General features: G+C 38.5%; 1 protein-coding gene across 1 annotated transcript; it reads right to left on the reverse strand.

Moving 5' to 3' along the window:
* Nucleotides 1-50: 50 nt before the first annotated feature.
* Nucleotides 51-14,461, reverse strand: LOC145786792 (uncharacterized). The gene is made up of 4 exons (XM_082598536.1): nucleotides 14,174-14,461; nucleotides 9,566-10,450; nucleotides 4,549-4,693; nucleotides 51-2,973 (listed from the first exon to the last, which is right to left on the reverse strand). The coding sequence occupies exons 1-4, from the start codon at nucleotides 14,267-14,269 to the stop codon at nucleotides 1,934-1,936; spliced, it is 2,166 nt and encodes a 721-aa protein (XP_082454662.1). The 5' UTR covers nucleotides 14,270-14,461; the 3' UTR covers nucleotides 51-1,933.
* Between the last annotated feature and the right edge of the window lie 5,284 nt (nucleotides 14,462-19,745).

A 19,745-nucleotide genomic window follows, 5' to 3' on the forward strand; every position in this document is an offset into this window, starting at 1 on the left:
TAAAATACATTACAAGCTCAATTTTATAATTCTTCGAAATTGCTGGAGAATTCAATACGCAAACCAACGTTGTCAGAATACGAGTTGCTTCGTCATGACAATTTTCAATGCAGGCTGCTGTGACTTCACTTCGATCAATAGTTTTAGACCTTTTTATGGCCACTAACAATTTATTTTCCTCTTTCTATTTTCCACAACTTTTCAGATATTTATTGTTATCGATCCCACCGATGCCGAAAAGTTATTTTGAATACAATGATTTCAGTGTTTATTTTTAAAATCAAACCAGTTACCGTTTTCACGTAGACTATCTCTGATTGGAAACAAGTGAATCACTGATTCAGATTTAAAAAAGCTAAATTAACATTTTGCGAATATCTGTTAATTTTTTATTCTGTAGATGCGAAATAGTTGTGAAACACACCAGACTACAGGAAAAAATGTCTCTCAAATAAATTCTATCATTAGTATAACAGACAGTTGGCTTTAGGCTCCGTCGGACACAGCATGACTAAACTAACGATAAAATAGATTATTAAACTTCATGCAATGTTCTGAATTTTACAAACAGTAGCCTTGCAAAGCAGTGATGTTTCAAATGAAATGTGAAGAAAGCCTTGCACATAAAAGCAGTCCAAGCCACTAGGCCTACCAGAAACGTAGCCTGTTTCTATGAAAAAAAAAATGTAGGCTACCAAGCATAAAATTCTGCAATGGTAACTTTCTAGATCACAAAAATAAGCGGTGAAGCAATTTTCACAGATATGCAAAGCTGCAATTATAAAAACATAATGTAGGCTAACATCAGAAAGACAACAGTTTTTATTACTTTGTCGTTACGACAAATAGCTAGGCTACTTTCCATACAAAGTTGAAATAAGACATATTTGCAATAATTGAAGAAAAGCCAGTGAACATAAGTAGAATACAAGTTCGAATGAGAACGATTTTTTAACGTTGAAGGCACAATAACAGTTCATGTACGAATGGCCTACACAGTAAAATATACTTTGAAGATAAAAAAAAACGTAAAACTTCTACAATCAGTGAAGAATCGCTAAAAATATTAAAAAATAGAATAGCCTAACATCTTCAAGTCTTAAATCAAGATTACTGAATAGACTACAGACAAGGTGAATCTCATATAGCCTACACCAGCGGACAAATCCCTTCTGTTGCAAGCTGAATCTGTGCATTCTAAATTTATTCACACCTTCAAATGCGTTTGATATTGATGTCAAATAATAACATTGAAAAATTACGCTCGATCCCTTGCCCTTGTTGCTGTTTTTACAGTGAGCTGCAAAAAACACAACCCAACCACTTAGCTTTTGATAAATTTTGAATAAAAAGCGTTAACATTTGAAAGTAAAAAGTCGATGAAACGCGTTACGTAAAATTATTTCAAATCACCAATAACCTTGCTGAACTCTTGAACTCCTCAAGAGTTCATTAATACATAAAACCTACAAAACGTAACCAACGCGATCGTTTCAGAAAAGCAGGTTCAAGGCAGCATCACTCCATTTTGTTCACGCTGATTTGATGGTGTAAAAAAGGAAACCAACAAAGGAGACCACAGTGATGCTCCGAACACATCAATAACGCGGCCACCCCAGTACCACCATAACTACTTCATTGCAGTCTTGAATATTTGTCAAAACTACCAAGCTACTTTCAAAAATATCCATGAACGAGTTCGCCTCGCTAACCGGACTGCTTGACTATAGGAGGTGGTCAGGTAGTTGCAATTCACTGTATAAAAACTGTTCTTTGTAAGCGCAGTTAAAGGTCAATATCTGTCAAAAATGTGAAACACTTGATAACACTGACAATCGCTGAAAGCTGCTTCAGCTGGCAAAGCCAGCCATAACGCAAAAAAGTTGAAGAAAATAGGCTATTTTACAGAACTTTGAAGTGACAACATGACTAGTCAAGATCTTCTAAGAATCTGACTATGTCCAGGAAAGGACTTGTCACGATGGGGAGAATTACTTAATCGATGAGGACTTTGTCGCAGCATTCTTGCTGCTCTTCCACGAGACTGGCTCATCTGTGGACTCAAACATTTCTCAGGCCTCAGCTGAGGGGATGCAGATGCGGACATATGATCGTCAATATCACTGGAAGATGGGGACGCATTTCCAAATAAATGGTTTTGCTTTTCACAAAGGATGGCATCAAGTTCTGGACACACAGGCACCCATTCTGCTGGTGGTTCGATTTGGCGTCCAGTGATTGTTAAATCAAGTTCGCTGACATCCTTCAAAAAGCCATGTATTGAATCAAATTCTGTTGTGTCATCGCCAGCTGTGAATTCGTCTAAATCGCTATTTTTAATGAGAGGAAGTTTTAAGGATGTGCTGGGTTTTTCCCGAGGAGAATTTGAAACAGAAGAATGACTTTGATTGTCAACAGAAGGTTTCCAAGAAGAGGAATTACTTTTCAATTCACGTGATGACAATGATGCTGCTGTGTGATTTTCATCATTTGCTCCTGGATCTGGAACATCGGGAAGGATCAACATATCATGCGCCAGTAGTGATCCAGAAACTACATCCTCAGTAAATTGCCCAATAATGTCTTGGTTATCTATGCCTTCATGCGTAGACGGTCTAGATGGAAGGGATGTCGGAGTTACACTTAACTCTGCCTCCGAAGTTCCAAAAAACTCATCAAAAATGGAATTCCAGTTAAAATCCCCTTTTAAAGATCCCAACTCCGGTGCCTCCTCTTGCAACAAATTGGAGTTACCAGGCGATTTCGAGTTATTTCGACGCTTTTTTGCATTTTCGCTTCGCCGACGAACCACCTTCTGCGGCGATGCTTGCTTTCTTTTTCTGCCTGCCATTGATAGTGAATCTTCAGGGTCTAGCGTTACCATCGATTGCAAGTTCGAGATGGCAATGCTGGACGCAGGGGAGATTTGATTTGAAACCGGTCCCAAACGAGGACTATGTCGAGTTGGTGTGTCTAAAAACAGAAAAAGTTATTTACTTCAAGCAATTTTCTAAAAGTTTTTGCTGTTTTTGTTGCCTAGGATAATTTTACTTGTTTTACATCACACATTAAACTTTTTTTAATGATTGTGTTAAACATAATAAATTGACAACAGCTTTTTTGCAGCGTACCCGGGATCGGGATGTGAGAGCTCTTGCACCACACCAGGCCCGTAATTATACATTTTAGCTTGGGGGGGCTCAAAAGCCGTTGCGAAGTAAAAGGCTATGCACATAACATTTGTAGTTGCAATTAGTCTAATTTGCGGTTTTTCGGGCAAAGGCATGGCATATGTTGTAAAGTCACAAGGTGCTAGATAGCAGTAATTTCGAATGATTGGGATAATTCCAGCCAAAATGATTGCAGAATAGAATAGATGCAATCAGTGGCGTAGCCAGAAATTTGTAAAGGGGGGGTTTTGACGACCCAGCGGCGGGGGGTCTGGGGGGCCTCCCCCAGAAAATTTTGAAAAATTGCATTGAATTTGGTGCATTCTGAGAGCATTTTCAACAAAAATGTGGGTATGAATATTCCTGTAAAATTGTGCTGTCCGGTGGCATAGCAAAAGAATAAGATCATGTTTTCTTCGGCATTTTCGGAAATAAAGCTAAGTCTCTATGTTTTATTGTTGCTAAATCCTGGCTGAGATGTTTGAATGTTTGGTATTGACAAAACTCGCTCTTTTAATGCAGTTTTGCTTAAAATTAGGCAATTTCTTTTTAGACTGAAAGCATCACACGTGCCAAAGGGGGGGTTGTAATCCCCAACCCCCCCCCTGGCTACGCCACTGGATGCAATATTTTTAACACACAACTTTGTCAGGAATGACCCTCATGACTTTGTCTGGTACAGGTCTCCACCAAACCAATTTATCCCCTTTGGGGTGTAATATTCGGCAGTAAACGTCAAAAAACACTGACAGCTATCCAAGCTGATACCAATGTTAATTTATTTGTTTTTAAGAGATATTCATGGACAATATTTCCAAAACCAGCATCTTACTCCATTGTAATTGCTTTTACCTGAGATGCCTTGCCAAAAAAACTCACCCAAATTTAAAAATCATTATCGTGCAATCTGTCTGGAATAACCCTATAACTATTACCCCACCAGTACATAACAACTACAAAATTACAAGCAAGATAATTGTACAAAGTGACATATGAGAATCAAAAAAAATTAAATATAGAAAGTCTTGGGTCTGGGATTACCGTAGTCTACTCATTTGGAATTGGAAAACCAAATGTAGCTTGCCTGGCAGAGTTTTTACTTTGAGCTTGGGGGGCATCCCCCAAGCCCCCCCCCGGCAATTACGGGCCTGCACCACACTCGGAAGGGCGTCTGCTCGACGCCTATCAATAGCAAGCGCCTGCATCTTTGGCAAGACACTCAATGACATGCTTCAATGTAAAAACGTCCTGACGGTATCAGCCTAGATGCGGCGACAGCTTACATGCTTGTGTGAATGAGCACTATATCCAAAATTAAGAATTACAAAAGTTATTCTGCATTAGTTAAAAAAAGTGTAACTTATCTACTGTATCTTACCACTTGACACAGGCAAATTGATATCTTGTAATTTAACATTGCAACTTTGATTAATTTCCCACAAGCAGCTTTTGCTCGAAGAATCCTTCTTTTTGTGAACCTTGCTAAAGTATTTGCTTTGTGTGAGGTTCATTTTGACGTAATTCTGCAAAAAAAGAAATATTTACTTAGGCTAATAGGAGACATCAAGCAGGAGTGGTGGATTACAAATACTGGATAATATACTGTCTAGCATACTCTGCACAATGCACATTACATCTATTCTAATGCTACAAAAGGAAAAGGACACTTCAATCGTTGTAAACCAAACTTCCAGTAGATGTTTCCATAGAAAATGCCCTTGTTGGTGATAGATAACACAGACAGTGATTTTCTCCACCTAAAAGTCATGGTACAAAAAAAAACAAAACGACTTCAGTTGCGTGTTTTGTTTTAGTGGACCCAGTGTCATTGTTACATCGGAAAACCCACTAAACTTTGGTTGATGACGCACTGTACTAGTCTGCATAAAAGTAAAAGGATTGGAGTTGATCAGACGACAACTAAATTCCCTATTTCTTCGTGTACTTTGCAGTTTCATCTGCATGCTGAGGGTTGCACACTCATGCATTCAATCAAACTAATTCTACATTCCGTTGTGTTGATTTATTCTATATGGCCAATATCACAACAAAAGCAAAAACAATGCGCAATAGATTTTTTCTGAAAGAATTTAGTGAATGCATAGGCTACAACAACACCACTTGCACAAACAAAGCTTTAACCACGCTTTGACATTTCGCTGAGGGACGCCATGTCGGAAGATCGTCTTTTAGCTGAGCTTGATGAACAAAGCATAGGATGTCATTCAATCCTTCCTTTTGTCATGGTAGGAAAGCTATTTCTGATAGCACACAGCCATATTTTGATCAATTTTACATCAAACGACATTGTATCGATGGAATATTGATTCACAAGCTGCTCACTTCGCGTAGTAAGAAGACGTTTATGGCATAACAATCTTTGTTTGGTTTCTATTTCACAAAACAAGTCGGGTTTTGAGCTTCCAAGCGAAGTGAAATACTATATGATTTGATTAATTATGTTCGAAAGCGTGCAAACGTGGCGTCTTAGGTGTCAATTTTGTGTCTTCAAATACGATGTAGGCCTATATTATATGAGAGACAAAGATCATCATTATCTTTTTTTAATCTAAAATCATGTTTTTTGGTCTTCCGTGGTCGCCACTGTTGAATTCAATGCCAATAGGAATGCCACAAATGCAAAGTCACATTGCTGTCAAAGAACGGCGCCATGAGTCGAATTCTTTTATTCAGTCATTACCAGGCAAATAAATCTTTTTCAGCAGTTTGCAAAACTGAAAGGTTTACCCATGGTTTACCCTTACATAGAACTTCATACTAATTAATAAATTTAAAGAAATCAACTAAAACGGCAATCGATCATATTTGCCAATCTGGGTTGTGCAGAAAGTTCATAGGCTACATATTGTTGGTCTTGGAAGTTTAACTCATAAAATAAGTCATGTTTATGGCAAGATGAAACTTTCAGTGGCGTACGGTGACTCTTTTTTTGGTGTTCATCTTTTTCAGCAGGCATTAAACATACACTAGGTTTACAATTTGCCCAATAGCTGTTCAGATCACATCAAAATAAACTGATTTGATACGATACGACGAGTCACTGTGCAAATCCACTGGAAACTTCGTGAAAAACTTTTCATAAAACGACTTTCCTGAAATTTATCAATGATCCAAACAAAAGTATCTAAACGGATGTGCAGTGTGACATACACGATGCTATTTATCTTTATAGCAGTTTGACATTCGAAAACAAAACCGTTGTGAATGTGCATTCCGTTTCGTAACTATGTCACGTTTGAACCAGTTTCAAACATTCGTAAGCAAACATAAGTAAATGTGGACCACAGCACTGAATATTATTAATATATTCAATGTTTGTATACCAGTGCAATCCATGTAAAAGTTAGATAGCCAAGTGATGGCAATTTTTACCTACAGAACAAACAGAAATTTAGGTGTATTGCAGTCAAATACCTAAAGGTTTAAAAGAAGTGGGCTTTGAATTTTTGAATTTCTAGGAAACCTATGGTGTTGAATTGTATTGTCATGAAATTATCAAACATCATATTATGCCGATTTCATTCAAGCTGTATTGATTTTCGTACGCCCGCTAGCTTTTCAAAGTTCTTAACTCTTCAAAAATGTCTTCTAAAGCTCACATATTCAAAGGATTCTTTGTTTGTAAACTCTCAAAGATTGAGTACTTTCACATAATGAATCGCGCAGCCACTTAAGTTGCACTTGACAAGATTTACAGAACTCCCACTGCAAGTCAAAATCAAATTGTCACGTGAGCAAACAACCGGTACTACCAAAGTTTGACTGCGCGTTTTCTTTCATAGAGATCAGAAGCTGACTGTCTGGCAAACTTAATTTTCGGGGAAAATTCCATTATGTTGAACATCGCTGTGCAGCCACTACAGCCTACTATGCTTTTACGTTTTCATACAGTAGTTTAGCAAGCAAGTTTGTTTAAATAACTTCCTGCTGTAACTATGAAACTGCAAGTCAAAACTGCGAAGGGCTGATGGAGCAGGTCGCCTTAGAATGGACAATTTTAACAAAACATAATAATTTGTAGATCTACATTAATTCGACTTTGTAAATACACCGTGAATAAAGTTAGCTTTTTGTGTTTTAAGGGGGGGAGAGCGATTGCTCCTCTTTGGATCTCCCACTGCAAGCGTATCGTAGCTTCCTTGGCCCAAGCGTAGCCTTATACGGTATCAAATGCAGTCTATCAGTGGACTACATATTTGGCTAGTGTTACTATACTCTAATCTTAATCACCAGAAACCCCTACAAAACCACATTTTATTTTGAAAAGGGGTGGTTTACATACGTTTGGGAATAAGTAGCAAATACAGCATGTTTACAAATGGTTTACTTCTTCGCAGTACTGCACTTTAATTTTCAAAATATTTCCAACCGAAAGAACTTTATTGTCTCATTCAGCTGCAATCTGTCCTTCATTGATCTTTATATAAGCCGCATTGGCCGGATGGATAACTATTTAGAATTGAGATGCTTGGCGGAATTTTCACGAACTTGATACCTTTTCATCGGTTCAATTTCAGGGGACGTTTGTAGTCTACTGCGCTAAACAATTAAACCAAAGTGGAAAGTAAACAGAAATGATCAAATGTTGCCATTGAACTGTTTCTTTTTCCTGGGAACTGTCATTTTGATTTACAATTGCATTTGCCAAACAGTTAATTGTGTCGTTACCCAAGTTTTAAAGCATTTATGGCCTCACTAAACGCCGTTTGTAGAATTTGGCAAAAACGCATTTGTAAAGAGTTACATTTTAATGAAAAGTTAGCCGTGTCGAAGACAAGTAATGAAAAGTTTAGCACCATAACCATAGCCTACATTCCAGGCATTTTGTCTTTACGCTTCGATTTGACAAGTATGAACATGTACAACATAACTGTCTGTTCGTGCTGTGTCAGTAGGATCAGCCATACGCTGATGACATAAACTCAATAAAATGCGACGTTGAACAAACATGGAAAGTGTGTTTTTTCTTGAATAGAGCAGCTTTGCTTTAGATGTGATCACACAGTGTTTCAATAAAAGACTGCATCCATTGTTGGAATATTATTTATATTTTAATCGGCTACTGTTGTCTTGTGTAGAGTCGTCTATTCACACTGTGATAACTAAATCAGAAAATCGCTTCTTTTTAATTCAACGTTTTAATTGATTTAAAAGGACTAACTTGATGACTGGAAAGGTTTATTTATTATAATCTATCTCTTGACCTGAAATTTCTACGCGGATACCAACATCGTACCAAACGATGTTAATAAAATCCATGCATCGATAAATCTTAAAAGTAACATGATCTACAGATCCTATTATTGATTCTATTTCGATTTTATTTGGATAAGTTCCTTCTGATGATCCAATTAAGGTGAAACAGGCTGATAAGGTTTTTAGTGAACTAGAAACTAATTTTGATCCTATTAGTAATGTTTCTTTTTGTGGATTTGCTACTGGGACTTGCGCTTTTCGCTCTTTAACTTCTTTCACAACACCAACAGGCAGGCGCGGATTTATGGGGGGGGGCCCGGGCCCCCCCCGAAATTTTGTGAGAAATTGTTGAATGGTTTGATATGCTTCTAAACAGTTGATATTAGTCCCACAGCGGACTTACAACCCCCCCTTTGGCACGCGTGTGACGTCACGATATTGAGAATGATGCTTTCAGTCTCTATGTCTCTAAAACAACGCCGTCGGGCTTCGCTCGCCGGCCGTCAAAACCCCCCAAATTCCTGGCTACGCCACTGATTGTTCATATCTGTTTTATCTTTATTACTTTTTAATTCATTTTCAAATTTTCTGGCCCCCCCCAAAAAAAACTCCTAGATCCGTGCCTGCCAACAGGGTAACTATGGTGACGCTATTTTTAAGTGAGTGAAACTTTACCGAAATAAAGTTACTATGCAAAATCCACTCTTTCAATAAAATGGTAGAGCGCTATTTTTGAAACTCAGTAGTTTACTTAAGAACAAGTTTTATTCAAACAAACTCATCTTTAAAAGTTAACCTTATATTTATGCAGCTGTAGTTTAACAAATAAATTTATCCGAATCGTAGGCTACTTTTTCAATGGCGCAAACAAATCCAAACTTTCATGAGTTCAACTACTTCAGTAATAACTTGCTTTCAGGAAAACTGAATAGTCAATTGTAACAGAGCTATTTCGAAGTTGAGTTAGCGTGTAGGTGCTTGAGCTTGCAGCATTGTCGATCTGTTTTTGGATCGCGCACTATCGTAAAACATTGTTTGTGATGACGTGGTTCCCACAAGCGACAAGATACGCTTACATGATAAGTGACCAAGTGTGGGCTGTATTTTTCAGCCAGCTTTGTCCGTGCATGTAGTACAGAAACAAAAATGTAACAAGTTTTATCACAACCTTTACGCACCTGCCAACCGGCGTCCGCATAGCGATAGTACATGAAGTTGTCAGTGATCCATTTGCAAATAGCAGGAAAAGTCATTCGATGACGTTTACAGTTTTGCAAAGCCATGCATATCAGCGTGGTGAACGAGAAGGCTGGTTTGACGTATGGGTTGTTCTTGTAATCGACTTGGCCAGGAAGGATGTCTAGCGTCGCCTCCCTTGGAGAAAAGGAGTAGTGGCGAGACGTCGAAGCTTCCGATAACAAAGACTCGTTGTTGTCCTGAAATTCAAGGTTCAGACTTTGGATTTGTGGTAAGATTGTGGTCGATGGTGAATCCAGATTAACGCTTGCAACATCAGCATTTTTTGAGTCGTTTGAAGCGGTTTCCAAAAGACCAGTTGGGTGTGCAGTCAGCTCTAGTTTTCCAACTGTTTGAGGATTAGCGTGAGTCTGATTTGTTGTAGCACGTCGATGGATGTTGATGGCTCCAGCAGACAAAGAGTACGTTCGATCAGGCTCGGAAACCTTAGGAGGCGGAGTGGGTCTTCCTATGACATGAGCAGAAGTCTTCCGTCCGTTTCTTGACAAGACTCGCGATGTCCCGCTTGTCGATTGACCGGTAGGTTTAACCAAAGGCTGTTTTATTGAGTGAACGTTATTTCCCTTATTTCCAAGTTCAACCTTTATTTGAGATCCCAATCCCTGAAGGGAGTTCATTGTCTGCTTTGTTGAATTGCAATCTATGCTTTCGATGAAGTTCTTTGGAAACGGTGGAAGTATGCCTCCGTTTCTATGTAGTGGTCCATTCTTTCCTTTCTGCTCCATCGGATTATTAATGTTAACATTAAGATTCCACAGCCACTGAAGACTTGTCAAGCTATCATCCAAGGCGTCATTACTCTTTCCCTGCAATAAACAAATAGACTTCCTATAAACAGGTTGTAAACAAGCGTATACAATAAACTTGCCTTATAAATCCGCAGTCATGACCTACATTGATAGGCCTACTCATATTGTTACTCATATTATATCCTACTCATATTGTTTGCATTTGAAAGTATTAAATTCTGTGTTCTTTTAATGTACTGCCCAATAACATTTTATTAGCCTCCAAAATATTTGTTTTGGCCATTGTGACTTAGTTTTCTTAATTCCTTCTCTTTTTCTCGTTCACATCGGTTTTAAAATTTTTTTAGAAAATAAAACCTTTTATTTGAACTTGTACTAAAATCTTCTCACCTCTGAAGAACAAAAAACTTATGGATTTTAGCGCGTCACAAAACACTTTACGAGTAACAATTTCCGCAAAATGGAGATTCTTTTACGATTACGATCAGGAATCGTTAACACCGACGTGCATAGAATACATGCGACAACACAATATGCAAGTTACTGTTGTGGTCGGTTTCATGTTTGCTTAGTCGAGCCATGGTCGGGCAATGTCACGCATAATTTGCATAAATTTTAAACGAGTATGTGAGCACCTTACTTGATCAAAGATGTATTTTGGCATTTGAAGTAAAATTTATAACTGCACAGTCCTGTGCTGTTTTTTGAAATGATTAAAAAACAAGTGAACGAAAATTAGCGAATGAATGGATAACGTGCAAGATAACAAGAATGATTCTATAAGTTATATACTTTTTTTTGTAGTAGGCTAGTAGCCTTTACTTAGTTTTATTCATAGCCTATCACCAGAGGCGCCGAAACGATTTTTGACTGGGGGGGGGGCAAGATTACGAAAACAGGGCATTTTTGTTTACTAAAAGGCCAATTTTTTTTCAAGTTTTAAGATAAGATATAGCGATAATGCTTATCTATCAGCTCACTATTTATTGAGTAATGATAGCCTACAAGTGTCCGGTATACAAAGAAGGGCATCATGCTATGTTATAATGATATAACCTACTGTCAAGCCTTAAAGCAGCCTGTGGCCATGGCCGCTAAATAGTGCTTGAATGATCGCCGGTGCTACCTCCTCAATCGGCCAAGATTGGCCGCCGGTCACTTCTAGCCAATTATTTAATTTCACAATAGAATGATCGTGGATTAACTATCGAAAATATGTAGTATCAAAGAGTGACGCAGAATTAGGTCAGCGCGTCATAATCGCCACTGTTGCATTGTGCGGGAATATTTGTTATTGATGGAATATACCCATCTGCGATCACCAGCGCTGTAAGTCTTGTTTGTAATTCCCGACGTTTCTTTTAACAAAGTCTTAATCTGAAGTGCTAGTTTACATTGGCTGGCAATATTGTCGTTTTTATGTCGATTCGATGTTGTCAGACATTGAATCGTTGTTAAAAAGGAGAACTAGGTTAGTTGACATCCCAAGGGAAAAACATTTTTTGATCATATTTTGCAAAAATTATGCTTCTTTTAGTACGGTACCGGTAATGTCCTTCACACAATGGAAATTCTTATTTTATTACCTTGCCGTCATCGTCAACACATGTCGAACGTTGTTTTCGTTGCTAAAAACAATTCTAGGGGAGTGGCGAACTTCTTTAAAATCAGCCACGTTGGAGACACTTGTGCAAGTGTCGTTAGATGGTCCCGCAGTACTGGATTGCAATCCCGATAGAGCAGTTATTGCGTGGTGCAACGATTCTATTGTAGGACGTCGCCCAGACCCAGACTTCAACAACGCTAAGTGATCATTTTAGCATTGTTGCAAGTGTAGTTCTATTTACTTGTGCTGTCGTTATTTTTATTTTGTATTTTGGCCTCCAAGCACGCAGATTTGGCCGCCGAGAAGAAGCTCCCGGTAGGCCACGATTGTTGCCGAAAACAAAACGAGTTTTAAGGCCTGTACTGTGTTACAAAATTTTGTGCCGTAAATATTATTTTGAGGCAAAAATGAAAGATTACAATTAGGCTAAAAGCGAATAGCAGAAATTGTTATATTGCAAAATGTGCAGTAGCTTAGCCTACATGACTTTAAAAGGGCACCATTGCCCCCCCCTGCCCCTCCATCTGCAGAAAATTTGAGGGCAGGGGGGCATCTGCCCCCCCCGCTTCCGGCGCCCCTGCCTATCACGCCAGTGTCGGAAAGCATTGCTTGAAATGTAACGTACACTTTGCTGAACACAGAAATTCGAATTTGGAAAACTTTTGAATGTTTTCAGTTGGGCGATTTAATTTTTTTGAAGCCTTCCTATCTCAATCTTAAATAGGTTAAACCAATCTGTTGAAGCTAGCAAGAAGACCAATATGCCGTTCACGATTATACCAAGCATAAAAAAGCTAGACGATGACAAAGATAGGCCTACTCGAACATCTCATTGCATTCTGCTTATTACACAGTTTCACAGAGTTACGTACTCAATAAAATGCCAATCGACATTACGATTTCTTAGAGACGAAAAAAAATTTCAATAAATTAGCGTAGTATAGCGTTATCTAACAAATGCTGTGTTTATTATTATAAAACAACCTTTTTAGAAACATGTTAATACATCAACAACACAATGATTTGGTGTACCAGCGCTTCGTGGGAAGAGTCGAGCAAGACAATGAAACTAAGCACGCTCAAACGCGTTCCAGAATCCATTAAATTGTGTCGGGTGATAACTCTATTACATATTAATTAAAGCACTAACAGGCAGACACCGGGCAATAAAATACAGCGGACAGCGTTAACGTTGTTAGAAATTGCTGATTTGCAGAAATGCTATGCAGAAATCATTGCTATGTTTGCTATGCAAAAATGAATCTGCTGCATTTTTAGATTAACAAAAATCAAACAGCAGAAATAGATAATTAACTGCTGTTTTGCCTTTTTTACAATGTATACGTAGGCCACTGGGTTAAGAGATAGCGTGATTAATGTTTATCAGATGCGATATTTTGTTTCTATTAGGTCTTTCGCTTATAATGAGATTAGTTGACCGCAGTAGCAGCTAATGTGAGAAACCGCATCTAGTCGAGTTGCCACTCAAAGTAGCTGGACAATAGGCTACAGAGTTTTGGTTATAACCATCAGTTATTTTATTGCCATTTTTGTAAACTGTCTACAACTCTACAACCTTGAAATTTTAGGCAAGATTTTGCATAGAGTTGAAGTTTTTGGTTATGAAACTTGTTGCTGTTGGTAACAAAATTGACAAATATGGCTATAGGCTAGTGAAGCTACCACGGGTGTTTAAAACATACGGTACATGTTTCAAAGTAGAACAACATTTTGTTCGCCAACAGCCAAAATTTCTTTGTCCAAGCTTTGTTTTGAAGGTTCGAAGTAGCCTATACAATTTAATTTCACCAATTGCAAATTGTTTTAAAAATCTCTGGAATCTACAAAAAAGACACAAAAAATCATCAAGTAGGGAAAGTCACTAAAACGTGTAATACGTTTATTGGTTAGTGGACTGAAATAAACCTCCACCGGCTAAACAATACGACATAACATTGCTCTTAGGTTTAAGTTACGGAAGAGTGTTGAAAGCTGACTTTAGAAAAATGCTAATAAAACTGAAGTTCGAATGCTGATGGCTTGCTTAAGATAAAATATGCTCTTTAACTTGGCATTTACTGCGAGTAGTCAGCTAAGCTATCATTTACACTCACGATTTAAAGCCGAAAGTTATTTGAAACATTTACGATTTTCCGAACAACAATTTCGTTTACCAGTTGTGGGCATCTTGCGCAGAGAGCTTGAAAGTTCTTCTTAAATTTTTCTTGAACTTGTATTCTTGTCAGTCGGTTGGGGACCATGGCATCCATGGGGATTAGTAGACGTTTTCAAAAACAACCAACGTAAAATATAAATTCCTCTCTATTTAATGACAATTCTATTTTGCTTCCTATCAAAAATACAACGGTTACTTCCAATACCAGGCAAAAATGTCTAATGACATTGAATTCGATGAGTTGAAAAATTTTATTTGTTTTCATGAATTACCAGAATAATGAACAAGTTCACTTCGCTAATTTGCTATCAATACGGAAACTAAATTTATCAGTTGACTTTCTTAGAAAACTTGCCTTGTTATTGTCGCCATTATTACGTTTAATTCCATTGTTCAAACGCTTGTGACACACAATGCTTCAACTGTTAAAGTTGTTCTTCATGTTTTACCTTTGACAAAAAATAATATGCAAAAATTGATGTTATAATACGTAAAAGTAACGTTTGTATTGAGAAAGTTACAAATACAACGCCTCGTCGCACCTTGAAACTTAATTGTTTTCTTCAAACAATGTTATTGAGTGCTGATTGAGGCTATATTGGTTTTTGATGCTTTAATATTGTAAGCTTACTTCAAACAGGTGAGGTCAAACCCAACAATATTCTTTTGTTGTGTTTTTAAACCTTCTTGTTTGATTAAAAGTGACATTTGATTTAAAAGTAAATTCATCAAATTTAAGTGGCCAAACTGCTTATACGAATGCCTTGCGCTCACATTGAATGTTTGTCACTTTGTTGATCGCCTTTAACTTTTTACAAGCGATTACCAAGATGCATGTTTCTTTATTTTAGCATTCCTGCTGAATAACACTTCCACAATGTTTAATTCTTTTCTTAGTACAACTCTCGACGAGATGAAGGAACATGATCATGATGAAACTACATTTCATTGCCCTCACTGGCTACAAGATAAAATGGAAAATCAACTTAGCCATTGTGTATATCGACAAAATCGATAAATTTGTACCATTTCATTTAAGATAATTTTCTAATTAGGCAAAACTTTTAAATGGACATAAAATATTCAAATACGTATGTATAGTTGTAGGCTGCTACGAGCAAAGCAGGATAGCAGAGAATATTCATTATATGATGAAATTCTTAGCAACTGCAATGCTTGCATTACTTTATTGAGTAACTACTAAAATATTTTCATGCTTCATTTTGTCTAGGACTTCGCTATTCAAAAACATCAAAAAAATGTTCAATGATATTAAAACTGGTTTCACCCAACATAATTGGGTTGAAGAGAGAAAGATTAATTTAGGTTAGTTGGTTAGTTTTGAATCTTTACCCTCGGACTGACAAAGCTTTGATAGGTTATTCCAGGTAGTTTCGCATACTTCAACTGCACAGGTGTTAAGACCTAAGAGTAATACGCAACTTTCATTAGGCATAACTTGTTATCCAGATGTGTTAAGCAAGAAATTCTTTCAGGAAGCCTTCCTCGTTAAACTGACGAAAACATTTCAAATAACTATTTGAAGACCCATGGCCACCTGGAGATGTGGCCATGGCCATGGATCTTCCATGGCCATGGCCCGGTCTTTCCGGACGAAAACATTTCAAATAACTATTTGAAGACCCATGGCCACCTGGAGATGTGGCCATGGCCATGGATCTTCCATGGCCATGGCCCGGTCTTCCATGGCCATGGCCGTGGCCATGGAAGACCATATAATGTTGACTATTTATTTTAAATGTGAGATGAACTTTAAATAATCGAGTGCAAATTATACTTTGAAGACTATTTCATCTGATATATTACACTTTGAAGAATATATTAGAAAGAATATATTAGAAAGAATATTTCATCAAAACACCTTGTCTATTCTTTTCATTTATTTACCCTCTTATTTTCAGATTAATTTTAGTTGTAACTATCACCTTTACAAATGTAACACCTTTTCTTTACACTTCATTATAGACGTGAATAATGAAGTGATACATTTCTATCTGCTTTATGACGTTGTCTTTGGCTGTGTTAATATATATATACCGCTCATCAACGCAGCCGAGCGTTTCCTAACTACAGAATAAACAAAAGCCAAAACACAAAATGTCAAACAGCGTCAATGTGCGACGTGGTGAAAGAAAAAGGGCTTACAACTCTGGAGAGAGAAGTGGTTCTGCTTTTTTCTTTACCTTTTCTGACTCTCGTCATCTCGTAGAGAAAGTTGAAAAGCATAAAAAACTTTTTCTTTCGTTCTTGTAATTTTCAAAGGATTATAATTTTATGAATGGATATGCTACGGTTGTGGTTATAAAATTAGGATTATGAAAGAGGAAAATATAGCACAGGTAATTCGAAACACGGTCAAATATCGAAGGCTTATTTTATAGAGTGTAGTTTTGCTTTAAAAGCCACGTAGCTTTCTGCCTACAACAACGCTATCTACTGTTTAAGTTTTTGTGTCTTTTGCTTTTGTTTACAGCAAGCTTATAGGCTAGCAGCACCGCTTTTTTTCTTTTTTTTTAAATAAAATTCATTGGTTTTTATAAACAAAAATTTTTTTTAGTAAAACATTTAGTAAGTTTAATCACGTTAAATAAGCCAAATAAAATCTTTGTGGGATTTTTTTTCATTGGTTTGAGTGTAAGTTGCTTATATTCATGTATTGCATGATTCAAGCAACATGCATTCAAATAAAAAGTTGTGCTACTAAGCAATAAATTTCTGTTTTCTAGGCTTAGGCCTACTTGATGAAACAAGAATTTATTGCGAAGTGCAGATATCAAACAGTAAATCAATATGATTATGAAACTTGTCAGGAATACATGCTGCACTCTCACCCCTGGCAACTCAAGGCGAAGCAGACTGAGAGGCCTGAAAAAATGGTGTTCAACAGGAATCAGGTCCTGGCTCCACTACTTTTTAACATCTGCACACCCGACCTGTCAAGCACGGTCTCGTCAAAATACGCATAGGCCTACGTTGACGACCTGGAAATTTTCCACTCCACAAAGTCGTGGAAAACCTAGAAGACACTGTGAGCAAGGACATAAAAAACCTTTCAGCTTATCTCCAGAAATGGCGACTGAGTCTTAGCAAAATCAAAATTGTAGCACCAATTTTCCGTCTACATAATCGGGAAGTCGGTCGTCAGCTAAATGTCTAGAACAATGGAGAATCTTTGTCCTTCTGCCCCAAGCCAAAATACTAAACAGATCGCTCATATACCGCCACCAGTTGGTGTCACTGCTCAAGAAATTGTCTTGAGCTGCGCTGCTCAAGCGCCTGGCAGGCTCCAGCTGGGAAGCGAGGGCTGACACTTTGTGTATAGCAGCTCTAGACCTTGTCTACACTTCAGCAGAGTACTGTTTAAGTGCACCTGTTCAGTGCTGTAGTGTTCACTGCCAACAACAGTGACCGAATGCTTGCGTCCTTCGTCACTATTGGACAAATCTCTCAATTTTTACTAGCATCCAACTTGCTGAGCTTTGTTGCAAAAAAGCCATTCTGTCCCTCGGACAACGAGCGTTAAAGCCAAACCTCATTCTTCACTACAAGAGCTTTGCTCCATCAAGCAGGTAGGCTACCCCTAGCGACTGAAATGAAGACACTCAAGCTGCTCAACTTCTGTTTATTGGAGCTGACAAATAAAACATCTCTGCGGATAATTGGGCGGAATATAACCGGAAATCTGAATAGAAGTAAAATACCACTAGCCTCTGATCTTCCTTCCCGACGCCGGCACACGTCCCATCGGCTTGGCCCTACCGAGACAGGCGTGTATGCGCGTCAACCGTTTTCGAACGAGCGTTTCGCTCAACCATGCATCAGTGGGGAATGGCATTTTCCTCATTTTGTGAACGCTAAAACGCTGTTAAAAATATACCGCACCATACGATTGTACTTTACCATCTTTAACCTACCTAACGGAATAGAAGGTCTGATGAAACCAAAGATTAACTTCTCTCTAGTAGCTTTCCAGTGTAGTCCGGGAATATCAAGAACCTGGAGAAGGGATGTAAAAAATAAAAACTTGGCCTCAGAAGCTCAAACAAAGTAGAAGAAGTCGTATTTTATATTCTTCTTCTTCTCTCTCGTTTGACTTGTAGTAGCTTAGATTGGCAATGCCTCCTCGTGTAGCCAAGATACGGTAGTTGGGTCCAGTTGTCGAATACCAGTGATTCCACTTGGGGGCCGTAAGATGGAACATTCGTGGAGTAAGTGTTGCATTGTTTGTTCTACCGCTCCGCAGACACATATCGGCGTATTATGCAATCCCCAGCACCTAAACAGATTAGCTCCAGTGCAGCCAACGTCACATCTGATCCTGTTCAATGTGACCCATGCCTTTCTTGAGAGGTCTGCTCCAGGAGGGATGAAGAGTGCTGGTACAACTGAAAACTGGGGAGGGATATGTGGCAGCTCGTTCCATTTCTGGGCCCATGTCTCTATGCAGCTGAAGTTCTTATTCACAAGCTGTGTAGCATATCGATGGAATGGGCGCCTTGATGATAGGCGTTGAGGTCTGACTAGTCCATTTCTTTGTGAGTGACTGTGGAGAAGGCGTTGAGGATCGAGTCTTGCATGCAAAGCCAGTTTGTGAGAGGCTTCTTCCCTACGGACATGAGCAGGAGCAATGCCAGCCAAAGTTGGCAGATAAGCAGTAGGTGTTGGGCGGAGATAGCCAGTGATGATGCTCAAGGTGTCGTTAATGCATACATCCATCTTTTTTGTGTGTCTGCTGCGGTTCCACACAGCTGAGGCATATTCGACTGAGCTGTAGACCAAGGCTAGTGCACTTGTACGCAAGGTTGATGCTTGGGCTCCCCATCCTGTTCCTGCAAGGCTTCTCAAGAGGTTATTTTGCGAGGTAACCTTGGCACGGAGTGACTCGATGTGGGGTCTGTAGGTCAACTGCCGGTCAAGTTTTACTCCAAGGTAAGTTGGGTTTGCAGTATATGGTAAAGGATTTCCTTTTAGCAAGACAGACAGTTGACGCTGAGATTCCCGATTATTTAGATGGAAAGCGGAGATTGTTGTTTTCGACGCATTCAGTTTGAGCCTCCACTTGTCCAAATAGTCAGCCACCAGTTTCAGATCAGTTTCAAGTTTTTTTTCCACCTCATGCCAGTTCCTGTGAGCGTATAGAAGAGCTAGATCATCCGCATAGCCATACTGTTGCGATGTAGTGCATGGGAGGCAGGGCCTCTGAGAGAAATTTTTACTAGGGGTACGAAGAGTTACTCCGGGCCCCTTCTCTCATTCCGGGCCCCCTCTGTCTTGGGCAAAACGATTGACTTTTGCTTAGGCGTACTACACATCGACCATACAACATTTTACTGTTGATATCTTTGCGTAATAATAGTAGCCTATCAAGCGGCAAAAAAGTATTATTTAGTGTTTTGTGTTGTGCATATCATGTGATCTGTCCCTCGCCAATTTGTGTATCCTGCATTGAATTCGTGTGTCAGTTGTTGATGGTGCTGTTGAGAGGTGTTGCTTGCACAGCTTTAATGTAAAATTTTCAAATTCATTTATTTATTACTCTTAGATGTAGC

The sequence above is a fragment of the Aplidium turbinatum genome, chromosome 17 (assembly GCF_918807975.1).
Source record: "Aplidium turbinatum chromosome 17, kaAplTurb1.1, whole genome shotgun sequence".
Lineage (NCBI taxonomy): Eukaryota > Metazoa > Chordata > Ascidiacea > Aplousobranchia > Polyclinidae > Aplidium > Aplidium turbinatum.

Bases quoted from the DNA above. Each gene is read 5' to 3' on its own strand.
- LOC145786792 (XM_082598536.1), bottom strand. From the start codon at position 14,269: ATGGATGCCATGGTCCCCAACCGACTGACAAGAATACAAGTTCAAGAA. The intron at 4,694-9,565 runs GTGCGTAAAGGT...CTTTTTTTGCAG, and splicing joins ATGCGGACGCCGGTTGGCAG to AATTACGTCAAAATGAACCT. The intron at 2,974-4,548 runs GTAAGATACAGT...TTCTGTTTTTAG, and splicing joins CAATTTGCCTGTGTCAAGTG to ACACACCAACTCGACATAGT.